The sequence below is a fragment of the Benincasa hispida genome, chromosome 8 (assembly GCF_027475165.1).
Source record: "Benincasa hispida cultivar pf3 chromosome 8, pf3_genome.v1.1, whole genome shotgun sequence".
Classification (NCBI taxonomy): domain Eukaryota; kingdom Viridiplantae; phylum Streptophyta; class Magnoliopsida; order Cucurbitales; family Cucurbitaceae; genus Benincasa; species Benincasa hispida.
In genome coordinates this window covers 1,908,465-1,922,889 of record NC_143485.1, presented here as the reverse complement: position 1 = coordinate 1,922,889, position 14,425 = coordinate 1,908,465, and the positions used below count along the sequence as shown (strand labels likewise).

Here is a 14,425-nt window from a genome sequence, read left to right as displayed (position 1 = left end):
ATATAAAATAATATAAAGTTTAGAAATATATTGAGGTAAAATGTGAAAATAGAAGTTTTGAATAGGGAAAAAAACTCGAATCAATTCACTATTAAGGTAAAATGATATGAAAATTCAATAGAAAAAGTTTGAATGTTAAAAACCAAATATAAGTTCTATTTCATAGTTTTTTTTAATTCAATTTCTTTAAAAAAAAATGAATGTTTTGAATTAAAAATAAAGCTAAAATTTAAGAAAAGTTCGAAATTAGAAAAAGTAGCCCATTGAAAAAGTTCATCCTTCTATTAGAAATGATATTGGTGTGAGAAATTATAAAGTAATAAGAATCATAAAAATGAAAATCTCGAACTCAACTAACATAGTTAATTCTAAAAGAAAATAAATCAAAATTTTCTCAAACTTTTGAGATTGATAGAAATTTCGAGAGAAATCTCGTACTTACCACGAAGTGGCAGAAAACAAAATTTTCCCCTACCAAAATTTTAAGGCCATCAAAATCTCAAAATTTCGAGATTTGATCGAAAATTTTCCACCATGCAGCCAGTTACATATTTTTTAAGAGACTAAACGTTGTAATTTAACCAAAAAATGACCAAACAAAATATGACTAATTCAAAAAAGAAAATCTCATAGATATAATACGAAGAGTCCAAAAAAACTCCCATTACCATGCATGGTTGAGAATAGATTCAATTATCCTCCGAATATTATCCCATTTTTCTCAATATTTAGTAACCCTTCTTATCTGGATTTTGACAGATGGTAGAAAATTCTCACGCGTTTACACTAATTTGACCTTTGCACTTAAAATTGACCATTTATGGCTGTGTTTTCTGGTTTTGAATATATATATATATATATAAACAAACCAACATGCATAATAATTTGAATATATTCTAAAGCACTATAAAAACAGATTCATAATAACCACAAAATTTAGATTTGGTTCTAAAACCACTCAACCATATTCCACTCCAACCACCAGGTCCCCAAAAGCCAGGAACTCTCCTTCTTTAAAGCAATTTCTTTTTGATCAATTCAAACCTCATAGAACAATCCCATCTCTTCTTCCTCTATTTCTCTTCATTTTCAACCATATATAAACAACACAGTTTATCAACTTCTCTCTCTCTCTGTCTTTCTCTGCAAATACTGCAGAGACTTATCCAGCCATGGCTGCCTGTGGAAGCCTACAACACATCTTTGAAAACCCATTACCAGAAAGTCCAACCCTTCTTGAAACGCTCTCATCATGGAACCAGATTATGCCTCTGAAGCCGACCGAACAGTCGTCGTTTACTGAGATCTTCGGAGAGCTTCATTTCAAAGAGAGTTTTGTTCCTCATTCTTTCTCGTCTCTGTCGTCTTTGACAGAATCATTGAACTCTCCATCCACCGATGACCTGTGGAAAGAACCATCATTCTCAAATGGTGAACGTGAATCTTCAAGCTTCCATAGGAAAAGCAATAGCTTCTCGTCGACCAATTCGGAAAGCCTACAACTCTGCACAGAAGGGCTTGGATATGAAAGCTTAGATGATGTTGAGGATTTGAAAGAGGGGATGGATGAAAAGGTATGGCAGAGGGAAGATGAAGAGGAAAATACCTTAAAAAAACAGATTCAGCATCCAAGTTTGAAGCCTGGAATGATTAACAGGACAAAATCAGCAAATAGGGAAGATTTTCCTCCACCAATTTCTTGTATGGGAAAGAATGGGAAGCCTTGGGTTGGTTTCAAATCTTATAGGTATGGTGGAAGGTTTATATTGAAGGAAGTAAGAGTTCCCACCCATGAATTTTTACATGCTTCTAGAGAAAATGGACGTCTGAAACTGCATATTCTTGTACCACATGAGCAGACCAGAGAGGCCAAGGAAGAAGACGACAACAACAACGAGAAAAACTGTGAAAATACTATTGGGAAATGTAAGGAGGCTGAAACTAGCCCATGATGATTGCCTTGTTCCCTAGGATTTATCTTGTGTCCAATTCGATTCACTCTAATTTCAGAAACGTTGATCTATGTTTCATATTTTACCAAACAGCATCTGGGATTCTGGGGTAATACCAACTGAATTCCATGGGGCGAAACAATCCATCACAATAATTAAGAACATTGACGATCAATTCAGAATTGTTCCTAACCTCTCACAAAATTGGAAGAATCGTAATTCTCAAGACCAATCTTATTAACTACAAAAAAGAGAATATGACAAACTCATGCACTACACAGCAAAATAGTCTCTGAAAAGCTGATAATGTTTTTAGTACAACCGCGAGAAGGGAGGATTGAACCTTCGACTTCATGGGATGAAGGCCATGTCAATTACCGTTAAACTAGCTCACTTTGGCAAAAACTGATAATGCTTTTTAGAAAATGTAAACATCCTGAGCATTATTTTTGGGAAGAGTGAACAAAGTTCAATAAAACAGAGAAACTCAAGAACCTCAGATTTCTCGTTTCCTAGCTTGGACTATCTAGAACACTCTAGATCACAGTAAATTCATTGAGAAATCTGCACAATAGTTCCTAAAAAAACAAGGGTGAAAATTGGGAAGATATAACTCAAATGTTTTGAACTAGCATCCAATGAACCTTCAATTAGATTGAGCACTACAACTATCCTTCAAAGTTTATTTCATGAGTCGTGTTGCTTTTTTTGCCTTGTTTGGAACAATAAATTGAAATATAGAAAGTAAAGTTGAATAGAAGATAATCATCTCCTAAGGAAAACTAACACCTCATATATTTGAAAGGTTATTTTGTGAGTCTGCGTGAAGGAAAAAAGGGCCCGTGGTGGTTTTATATAAACAAACTAGCTTTTATTAAGATGAACTGAAACTGAAAGTATACAAAGGCCACAGGAAATCAAAGCCCATAAACGATGGTAATAAATAAAAGAGAAACTCATGTAAAATGTGTGCAAATTGAGAACTCTAAGCATCTCCCAATGTTTGAAACAGGTAGAAAATTATGGATTAAATGAAATTTGGAACAGAAATGTAATATAAAAGCTAGTCATAAATATTTCCCACTTTCAAAACTAGATTATTATTTTAATAAATACTTCTTTGTGCTAATCTTTAGAAAATAAACAGGGAAATGGAAGCTGTTTATGCCTAAACTTTTACAACTTTATAGAATAGAAAACTGACACAGTTGAAGACCGAATTTTACAAAATGGGGTTGGTGCCATCTAAAGTCAGAAGCACCTTGTATAGCTCTGGCCGGCGATCGCGAAATACTCCCCAAGCATGTCTCTTGGACTTGATTTTATCCAGATCAAACTCTGCTACTAAAATATCTTCATCCTTATCATTAGCAGCAGCAACAATTTCTCCAGTTGGTCCTGTCATTAAATAATTCACATTAATATAGTACCTTTTTTCTCCCTTTTTTTAAAGAACTGGAAATGGGCTAACCACCCCACCAAATAAAGTAACCTCTCCTCATGAATGAAGGAGAGAATACAACCTGGAAAGCTCAATTTCCAAACAAAAGAATCACCAAGAGAGGATGCCGAAACAGCAATGAAATTGGCTGTTTTGTTCTCCTCTCTAGCACCTTCTCATAAATCCAATTATGTGCAAAAAATAAATGCATACTTCAGTGCAAGATGCTTTGTAGATGACATATTATTTACATAGTACCTGCTATAAAAGAGTTCCCATAAAACGTGATCTCGCTTTTTCCATGCTCTGTCTCAATAATCTCCGTTCCAATGCGGTTTGAAGCCACTAATGGCACCTGAATGTTCTTACATTAATGAGGTTTCTTTACCATACAAAATGCATGTGACTGTGTGGTATAATGAGAATCCTATTTTCTTTGAGAAACATTCAACAAAATTTCATTGATGAGATGAAATTACAAAACGGTTATAGAAGCCATGTGTTTTACAAGAAGCTATTCCAATGTGCAATAAGAGATGTAAGACTGTAATCACAAAAGTGTGGGGTGAATTTATACCAAGATATAGAAATATGAATAAGATGTTCCATAAAGATAGGGAATTTGGTTGCTTTGTCTTTAGAAATGTGGTGGCTTCGTTCAAAGGAAGGTTGAAGGGTTAGTATGTTGGGCCGAGGGTGTAGAAAGGTGTAACGAGCCCTTAAGAGGCACCTAGAGTGAGAGGTATCCAGTTGGTTGTTCAAGGTATGAGCTGTGGTTTGATGAGGGGGAGCAGGGAATGTATGGTCTTTTCATTACAGAGGGGGCTATGTTGATATGGGGGGATCTGAATAACAGTGGTCGCAGGGTGTGTGGCATAGATAGTCTCGCTTTGACAATGGCACTGGCAGGTAGGTATATTAGTCATTGTTTTGGGTTTCGACCCATGCACTCTGGTGACATACTCGATGTGATTTTCCAACTTAAATAAAGAATCAACAAAAACAATAGTTTCCTGTGAGGAAAATGAAGGTAGGTGTATCTCCATCGGCAAGAAACCTGTGTGATCTTTACCTTAAGACAAATCTTCATCATGTCCATTCAAGTAAAGTCTTCTTTGCAATTTCAATCAGGCCACCACAAGTGTTACCAATATATTTGAATGCGACTATGCTCCATCTATCAAGAGGCAAGTTTTTATCTTTATCCAACCTCCATATGAAGGGACTTTCTAGTCTTTGGCAAGAGTGTTATGTCCCCATTTTTCATAACTAACTTGGTAATCTCCAACTGTGTACCAACCACTGATGTTCACTAACCTAGTTGCTTGTTCGGCACTTTCACAAAATAGGATGGCCTTGTTGGCTTGAAAAGCAATAAGAGAGCAGAAATCACTTATGTTCTGTTTAAGGACATTTAGTAAGACATACCAGTCGTCGTAGAAATGTTGTCTACAAAGGATGACAACGAAGGACAGGTTCAAGGTGGCAAGGTCAAAAGAAACGTGGTTATTGGGTGGCTTTGGAAAGGGCAGAGGAGAGACATTAATGCTATTTCGGAGGATGGACACTTTAGTTTAGCTAGCTTGTCCGTGTCCGACACTTGGACACTCTGACACTTGTTGGACATGTAACGTGTGAACCCCAAACCCTACTTTCCCTAATTGAAAATGTTCATTGATGTAGTTGTTTGTTAAATGGGTTAACTTATGAGTTAATGTCAAATTGTAGGGAAATTGGGTAAGGAACAAGGAAGAAAAGAAGGAAAGGTTAAGTTGTGAAGCATGGCTCTCGGATGAATTTTGAGTTAGCCTAGCAAGGCAAAAATTTGGCTAAGTGTTGCCATAGAGTGGCCTTATGCGTTGGTTTTGCTCTTAGAGGTTAGACGAGCTCTTGAGGAGGCTAAGTGTGGCCAAGTGTGTGGGAGCTAGGCGTTAGTGTGCAGCAAATTGACGCCTAGGACAAGGCAAGGCCGAAGGTGGGACATGCGTTGACACTAGTGTTGCCGCCTAGCCAAGCTTGAAACCTAGAATTTTTCTAAGTTGAAGCACCTAGAAGGTATGCATTGGGAGGTGAAGTCGTTTATTAAGAAGATCAAAAGTTTATCTTTGAAAGTTGATCATAAAAGGGAGACCCTTTCTAGTAGCTAAAGTATAATTTGTGTCCATAGGATTGACACCAATAGGAAAAGCTTATCATCCATTAGGGAGTCGCCAAAAGCCGTGAGTGACTAAGTGTTTATAATGTTTTAGAAATTCATGTTTCAAATGGAAGTTTTATCTCATGCTAAGTTATTTTACAAAGAGTTTTCCAAGCAAATGTATGATTCCAATGCATGCTATTTAAAGAGTCGTGAAGTATGAAGTTTTCAAACGCATACTAACTCTTCAAAGTGAGGCTTTATAACATGTATTAGTTTGAAACTATTTCAAGAACATGAGGTATGTGTTGGTAGTTATGTTTTGAGCTTGAATGTTGAACTTAACTCATGTTATTATGATTTAAGCTTACATGATTCAGTAAAAGAGATTTTAATACATCAAGCTCAATACTGAAGGACTTAAAGAAGGTATCTGAGCAGTAGTACCTAAGGTATGACGGTACTTAGTTATAACCACGTGCACGTAGGTAGTTTGACATTGAGAGATCGAGCAAAAGAGTTCTCTCTCGACTAAGGCTAGATGTTGAGGGTTTGAGCAAAAGGATTCACTCTCAACTAAGAATCAGTTTAAGCTATATGACCAAACATGTTATGATAAAAAAAATTTCATGTTTAGTTGTTTGGAAAGATTTTATATTTCATTGTACTGTTTTCTAGTACAATTAGAAGTAGGAAAACTATGTCTTATTAAGTCACTCACTGGGCTAGTAGCTCACCCCGTTTTACATGTTTCTTTTCCCCAGGTAGCGGTCAACTCCCCAAAAGATAACTCTGTTGCTGCTCTGCCACTCAAGAACAAGAACTTTAGTTTTCTAACCCATTTAGGTGTTTGTCTGTAAATATTTGCATACATGTTTTGTGCATATAGGGACTAGTTTGTGAGTTGGGGTCCTTAAGATCTTATTTAAGTTCACTCTGTTTATGTTATTTATGTATGAGACCTTGGTGGTTGTGATTGTTGGTTGTTGAGTACTTTATACACGTTTGATGTTATCAGGGTCTCTAGACAAGCTTAGCAGGTTAGTAGGCAATAAGTGCCAACAAAAGGGTTGGTAACTGCTGCAGTCATATCTACTTCCAGGTTAAAAGGATAGTCTAGGAGGGAATGTGACATGACAGACACTTGTTAGTGCAACGATTGTGTTAGACATGCATAGAATACTTGTCGAGTAGACTAAAAAGATGTATATATGACAATAATAATAACTTTTGAGTGTGAAATACATCAAACTAAGTTTTTTTAAGCTTATAAATGCATCAACCCATTTACTTTGAATTTTCTTTTGGTATAAAAATAGTATATATTTTCTAAAATGTATATTCTAATACGCGTGTCCTTGCACAAGGGGTCACGGGTTCAATCCATGATGGACACCCAAATGTTGTAGGGTAATTTAAGTGTCTTTGCCGTTTTGTGTCCTAGATTTTTAATATACGGTGTGTCGCCGTGTATGTGTCGTGTCCTTGTCTCATATCCGTATATGTGCTTCTTAGGTAAGAGGGTGCATTAATGGAGTACAAGGGAGAGGAGATTCAAGGAGATGGTTTTCAAGCAAGTCTATAAATAGATGCCCATACTCTTTGGATTTTCCCTACCGGGACAGTAGTTTTGGAGCATCCTCCATGGCTTTCAAGTTTTGCTAACTTGCACAGTGATTGGAGAGTTTTTCCACGCAGAAAACATGTCTATGAAAGTCTTCTTTGAAAAATAAACGGTTGAAAGGCGAGTTGAGTAACTGCTTCAACATTGAAGAGAGCCAGAGCAAGGTGCTGTGATTAAGGCTGAAAAAGAAGGATCAATCTCACTGGTGTTTGGTAAGGCAGAAACTTTGGGTTTGGGTTTTTCAATCAAGGCCGAGAAAAGGATTCACGACCGAAAGAGATGAAATGGGTTTTGATTCCAGCCCTTAGAAGATAGGCAAATGATTGGCGGCTGTCATGATGGAACTTGGCGGTGAGGGAGAGGGTGGGTAGAGGAGACACTTCTCCTTTCTCTTTTGTATGAGAATCCAAGGTCATGCCTAAGGTAAGTTACTGTATCCAACAAAAGCACCAAACAGTACGTTTAAAAGCAAAGACTTTACATCCACACACAAAATTAATATACTAATTGTTCAATGATTGTTCATTAGTAGGCCAAGGAGGTTCCAGAAAAGACAACTCATTTAAAAGGCCCTCAAAAAAACCAGATAAAAAAAAAAAAAAAAAAAAACTAATTCTTAAGCTAATCTAATGTATACTTAGGTATGTTGTCATCTAGAAACATACCACATTAGCACCAGCATGCCCTTGCATTACTCGTTTCCAGTGATCACAAGAGTCAAGTCCTTCATCTTGAGGTTCAGAACCAATAGCTGTAGGATAAAACAATATCTCTGCACCTTGAAGAACCATCGCTCTGGCTGTCTCCGGAAACCACTGATCCCAGCAAATTGCTGAAATAAAAGTGATTTTGCATATTTACCTTCTAAATACTGTTGCTTAAATTTTCTCAAGTATTACATGCATTGAACTTTTAGAAAACTACATGTTACCTCCAACAACCAACTTTGCTCATTTTCAAATTAGACCATAAAGTTCTTAATTCAAAAGTACAGTCAAGTTTAAAGATGGAAAAGAATCGTCCTCACTATTTAGCACTAACCAGCCACAACATTAAAATATTTTACGTTTTGAATATAATGCTTAAATGCATAAGATAAAATGCAAATTTAAAAAAAAAAAAAAAAGGGAAGTGAACAAAGTCTTCAACCTGGGATCAAAGTCTGAATCACATATAAAAAGGCATGCAGACTATTTAGTAAGGAATTGATGTATAATATTAATATCCAAGAACCCAGTTTTTAAAATTTGCAACTCGGGTTACATAGTTTTTTCTTTTTACTTTACCAATGTCCAGTAGAAGGATCGTAGGAATCCATTTAGCCAAAAGTATGAGAAACCTTAATCAACATTTACAAGATGTAGCTACAAACCAGACCCCACCTTGAAATGGTTCCTACACTAATTTCAATACAAGGGAACTAACTATATTTTCACTTATTGATAGATTTCTCACCCCCTAAGTAAAATATTGAATTTGTCCATTCAGGGTAGAGAAAAAGGAGAGGGATACATCTGATCGCTACCTATTCTCTGAGTGTCACGAGTGTTACCCTTCTCTGCCTGATCACTACCTAATTTTACTTGAGGTGGGTAAAATATTTCACATTCTAAAAATGAATGAGCATAGGCTTGCTTATGAAGGTTAAACCAAACAAAACTGGCTTGGCAAGTACTAATATGGATCCTCGGGAGACAAAGCATACTCATTTGGTTGCCTGGTGGAAATTGGTTGCTTCATTACTTAACAACGCCGTTAGAACCATGCTCTCTTCTCTCTCTTCTCCCATATCTATCCCCACTGTACCTTTTTCTCCTTATGTTGAACATCGATTCTCTTCATTATGTAACTTCTAGGATGTGATGAAGGCATTATGGAGGTGTCAACCTAATTGAGATGTTTGGGTACGCCTGCTAATCCCCTTGCACTGTTCTGTCTTATAGTTTGCTTCAATTATTAAGTATCTTTGTAATTTGAGCATTGGACTCTTTTTATTGATAAATGAAAAGTTTATTTCCTTTAAAAAGAAAATAATTGCAATTTTTTGTCAATGTCACCAGGGGAAACCCTTAGTAATCCCCTTGATTTTCTTGGGTTGCATACTTTTCCATTCAAGATATTTGTCTTAATTGGGCTGTTTTTTCCCACCATCTTAATTTCTCGATTGGTTTTTGGTTTAGATTCATGTGTATTTGGCAAATTTATTTGTTTCTATTATTGTAGTTTGAGCATTAGTCTCTTTCCAATGAAAGGAGTTATTTCCTTTTGAAAAAGAAACAAAATAAATAGATAGATTTATGCATCAATCAACAAACAACATGGCATGCCAACATTTCCTTTTGATTTAACTCTTCTCTATTAGTGAACAGTAGTAACTAGCTATAGTGTCTGAAATGATTAAGGACCGAACTGAAACTTCTAAAAGATTATGACAAAACTATAGAATTTTAGAATAGTGAAAGAAGCAAACAATTATATCTCACCAACTCCAATTTTCGCAAATTTTGTCTGGAAAACCTGTTCAAGCACCAAAAAGGTTCCCCATGAGCTCCACTTGTTATTTAATTCAATTCAGATTTTCCACATAATGTGTAGACTAAGAAGAATAAAGACAAGCACTCACTTTAAACCCCGTGTCACCAGGATTAAAGTAGAACTTCTCCTGATAGCCTGTAGAAAATGAATGTTAAATATAAAAACTACAAGAAGAAAAACACACAAATTTCTGTGTAAGGAAATTTATGCTTTTTCTCTACCTGGTCCATCTGGGATATGGGACTTTCTGTAAAGTCCAAGATCTGACCCATCAGCATCAATTATGGCTATGGAGTTATAATGGGCATTATTAGCTTCCTCAAAGAAACTAACAGGAATTACCACACCTAACTCTTTTGCAAGTTGTTGCATCCTAGACAAAAAGCAGATAATAAGTCTGACAGAAAAGTAACTATAAGAGATGAAGTCAATAATGAATCTTTGTCCCTCTGCTATGAGGTCTAATAAAGTGTAAACCTATCCTAAATGCCACATAAAGAGACATGTCATTGTCAATTCAGCTTTACCTAAGAATTGTAGGATGGCCTTTATAAGGCTTAGCTCGTTGAATAAAATCCTCCCTTTGTGCCTGGCAGAAGTAGTAACCTTCAAACAGTTCCTGGGTAAATCCATGAGATAAAGTTAGGCAGCAAAATAAAAAACAAAGAAAGAAAGAAAGAAAGAAGACAGCTAGTTGCTACCAGTTGAGTAAAACAACAAAGAATCACTGTATCTCGTCTCGTCTGTCAGGATCTTTGCAATAGATGTATAAAGCACTATTTAAACAAGAAGACAGCAACAAGATAAAACCCAACGAAACATTCTCTGAATTTATGCATATGCTGCACTAGCATTTGATTCAGGCTCTTATATATATCATTTTCCTTGAATAACATATTGCCTTTGAATCGTGTTGGTTGGTTGGTTGATTAGCTTCTTGTTTCAATTCTAGGTTGTATAAAGTTAATAGATTGCGTTTGTTTGGAAGAAACTTCTCTAAGTGATTTCTTCACATTTTTTGAGGTTTGAGTTGTATTTCCTCATAAATATTTTTAATTAAATCATTTCCATTTAAATATTGATATTTTTATCATTTTGAAGTAGTAAGTACTACATAGGATGTCACTTTGGCCTCTGGATTTGAAAAGACCAATTGTGTGTGATCTCTTAAAGGGGGGAAATCCCTATTTCCCATTGCCTCCTTGATGTGAACAATGAAGTCAGATTCTTGGTCCATTTGTTTATTCACTGCTAATTTGCAAGGAAGCCATGCTTCAAGCAGCTTTCTTAGTTCGATTCTTCATCCGTTTCTCACAATTGGCAGCTTTAATTTCTTTTTTTGTGGCCGTGCTCTAGAACTAAAAGTCTAAAATATATAATTAAAAAAGCAAGCATCAATGCAAAAAACTCAACCTTTCAAAGGGAAAAGTTTATAGATTTACAATTTCTAGTTCGTATACCTGGATTAGTATTATGTTTGCACCCTTTGCATGGGCCGATCTAACCAGCCTGCAAAGAATTAGAAGTGCAAGCTGTATCAAACACATACAGAGAAATCAACTCGAAACAGCACTCGAATGTAGCCTTCAAGTGGAAGCATTAATATATAGAATAAGCTCACGTGTTTTAATCAGATTCATTGCTAAAGAAAATGAATTAGAAGTCCAAGCTGTATCAAACACATACTCAGAAACCAACTCGAAACAGCATTCGAAGGTAGCCTTCAAGTGGAAGCATAAACATAGAATAAATGAATATATATATATACACACACATGTATATAAAGTTGAATGTATTCTCAAAATCGAGGTTGAAGGTTGGATCCCGTGTTGTACTAAAAAATCTCAGCAAGAAAGAATTTAGAGGAGAAATCTCATAAGCTCACATGTGTTATAGTCAGATTCATAGCCAAAGGAACTGATACAGAAAAAGAGAGAGAGAGAGAGAGAGAAGAATTAATAAAACCAAATTGTAAATACAGAAAGACGACAGCATAAAACCTCTGTAATCAAATAAAAACTAATATTCATCAGCTATGATAGAATAATCCTGTAGATAACAAGAAAAAGAATCCCTTATCACAGTGCCTAAAAGTTGAACCAAATCACCATACAATAATGACCAAAAGCAAAGAGAAGCAAAACCAACCAACGCGATGAATAAGTAAGCAGCGATTGAAGCTTAATCAAGGAAGAGGAGTAACAACAGAAATCCCAAGTAAAAAAGCATTGAGAAAAATAGTGAAACCTTTCTGCAGTGGCAACATTAGTAGAGATATCATCAGTACAAGCAAATTGCAGGGCTGAAACCGAAACCTCTCTTCTTGCCGTCGCCATGTTGGTTTCTTCGCTGTGTAGGTTGATGATCAAACAGTATGAGTGTCTCAACTGTCCAAATAAATTCCAAATTAAAGAAGAAAAAATCGACAGACCTTGAGATCGAGTTTTGCAGGTTGGCGTGGCAGAGTGAGGTTGCAGTCGAGAAGGAGGAGAAAGAAAATTGAGTATGGAGATGTGCTGCGACCGATAATGGTGGCTAGTTTGTGGGGTTGGCGACGGTGTACGGAAAAAACAGATACAATTGATGTTCCATCTCAAAATCAATTGACAATTGATAATTAGAGAACCCATCTATTTTATAAAAAGTATGAGTCTCCTTGATTTTTTTTAACGTGGGATTCTCAACCATTATTTTATTAATAATAGTTGGCAGTCATTCAGATTTTTTGATCGTAGTCATGTATTCATGCAGCCTAAATTATTTGACCTGTTGACTACAACTTATTTGTCTAGTCCAAGAGCCAATTTATTAGGTTTTTTAACGAAATTTCATACAGATATTTAATATTTTATTTTATTTATAAAAAAAAATTATTTCAAATTGAAGATATTACTATATATTTGAGATTAAAAATGTTAGGGTAAATGGATAAAAATAATCAAACTCAAATCTACCGACATTTAAAATTAATTGGCTAAACATTGAGTTTGATAATTTTTATCAACTTAATCTAACTTATATTGATGAGCCAAATACCTCTTAAATTTTTAAGGATAGGTTTAAATAGTCTCTTTGTTAATAAAACTATTAAATTTAATCATAAAATTGACTAAATGATGATGTGGTAAGAAAGCTTTAAATTATTATTTTTTTTATTTTTTCCTCTTTTCCTCTATCTTCTTTCCCCTCTCTCCTCCAAGTCCTCCATTTCCATCCTCTCTTTTCCTCTATTAACAAGTATTTAATTATGAGCAAAGTTTCCACTCGATTCTAATCTTTCTTCAACGAGCACACATCTGAGAAGAATGTTGTGTTAACTTTGGGGAGCAATCGCCAGAAGCCGATTTATCATTAAAGTCACACCAATTTTACTTTCAAAGCAGTAAATCTTTCACGACACAACAATGATTGATATCCGGAATGTAATATTTTCCTCCATATATAGACTTAATGTGTCATTTTAAATGCACAAACATCAACTTTGTTGGCATTTTTATTTTAATTTTCCCGTAACCCTTATTTTTTTCACATTAATTTTGCTTTGAAGGCATGGACGTAGATCTGAATCTACTTCTAATTCATTGCATTATTTCTCTCTCTTTACTTCTAATTTCTCAAGAGAGAAACTTTTAGAGTGAAAAAGTTTGTGAAAATGTGTTTCTGTGTGATTGTGGGTAGAATTCTCAATTTCTAAAGAGAGATCATTATTGAAATCCAAATTTTTTCTAAGACATTTTTGTTAGGAGAAATGGTATTTAAGAACTGAATATACTAGTAAACTAATTGCACCTTAACTAGATACAATACACACACCAAAATGAGTATAACTCTACTGACATCAAATATGTACGATAACATTGACACTAGAAGTGAGAACACCCACCCAACAATTGTAAAAAAAAAAAAATATATGGTACATTGACATTGCTTTAGATGACCAGAAGAAGACTGCGTTCACTTATCTGTATGGGACGTATGTCTTCAGAAGGATGCCTATCGGGGGTCATGCAATGTTCATGCCACCTTTCAACGTTTTTGGATGGTCACCTTCCACGTCTTGATTGAGGATGTTATTGAGGTTTTTATGGATGATTTTTTTTCTTTTGTTTTCGATTCTTCTTTTGACAATTGCTTATCTAACAAAGGTGCCAAGATACCAACCTTGTCTTGAAATAGGAAAAATAGTCGCTTCATGGTAAAGGAAGGAATTCCACTAACGCAAAAAAGTTTCTAGAAAAAGTTTGGAGGTGAATAGAGCTAAGATTTATATGATCGAACAATTGGCCTCTCCAATGGATGTGAAGGGCATCCATAAATTTTTTAGACTTGTGGGGTTTATCGTCGTTTTATAGAGGAATTTTTTAAAATAACTAAATCCTTTGTATAATCTGCTTGAGAATGATAATTTTATTTTGACAATGCATGTTTACTAGCTAGCATTTAATTTGAGAAAAGAAAAGTTGACTTTCCTCCCCTCTTATTGTTGTATCTGATTGGAGACAACCGTTTGAAATAATGTGTGAGGTAAATGATCATGTTGTAGGTGGAGTCTTGGGCCAAGTAGAGAAAATTTGTTTAGGGCAATTTATTACGTAAGCAAAATTAGAGATGTGTACGAGGCAGGATGGGGTTGGGGATGTTATTTCCCATCCCCATCCTAGCTCCCAATTTCATTCTTCATTCCGTCAAAATTCCCACAGGGATCGGGGCGAGGATTTTTTGCAAGGAATTTGCGG

General features: G+C 35.4%; 2 protein-coding genes across 2 annotated transcripts; one reads left to right on the top strand and one right to left on the bottom strand.

Moving 5' to 3' along the window:
• Positions 1 to 883: 883 nt before the first annotated feature.
• LOC120083094 (uncharacterized) lies at positions 884 to 2,023 on the top strand. The gene has a single exon (XM_039038648.2). The coding sequence runs from the start codon at positions 1,173 to 1,175 to the stop codon at positions 1,950 to 1,952; it is 780 nt and encodes a 259-aa protein (XP_038894576.1). The 5' UTR covers positions 884 to 1,172; the 3' UTR covers positions 1,953 to 2,023.
• Positions 2,024 to 3,004: 981 nt separating this feature from the next.
• On the bottom strand, positions 3,005 to 13,743 carry NLP1 (nitrilase-like protein 1). The gene is made up of 10 exons (XM_039038670.2): positions 12,121 to 13,743; positions 11,937 to 12,038; positions 11,150 to 11,198; positions 10,217 to 10,308; positions 9,911 to 10,062; positions 9,778 to 9,824; positions 9,638 to 9,671; positions 7,820 to 7,986; positions 3,652 to 3,748; positions 3,005 to 3,350 (listed from the first exon to the last, which is right to left on the bottom strand). Exons 2-10 carry the CDS (start codon positions 12,023 to 12,025, stop codon positions 3,175 to 3,177), a joined length of 903 nt encoding a protein of 300 aa, XP_038894598.1. The 5' UTR covers positions 12,026 to 12,038; positions 12,121 to 13,743; the 3' UTR covers positions 3,005 to 3,174.
• Between the last annotated feature and the right edge of the window lie 682 nt (positions 13,744 to 14,425).

What these genes read in the sequence shown, in the direction of transcription:
- LOC120083094 (XM_039038648.2), top strand. Translation starts at nt 1,173, where the DNA reads ATGGCTGCCTGTGGAAGCCTACAACACATCTTTGAAAACCCATTACCA.
- NLP1 (XM_039038670.2), bottom strand. Translation starts at nt 12,025, where the DNA reads ATGGCGACGGCAAGAAGAGAGGTTTCGGTTTCAGCCCTGCAATTTGCT. An exon ending in CCATATCCCAGATGGACCAG is followed by an intron (nt 9,825 to 9,910) that starts GTAGAGAAAAAG and finishes CATTTTCTACAG; the next exon opens with GCTATCAGGAGAAGTTCTAC. An exon ending in CTGGTGACACGGGGTTTAAA is followed by an intron (nt 9,672 to 9,777) that starts GTGAGTGCTTGT and finishes GTGCTTGAACAG; the next exon opens with GTTTTCCAGACAAAATTTGC.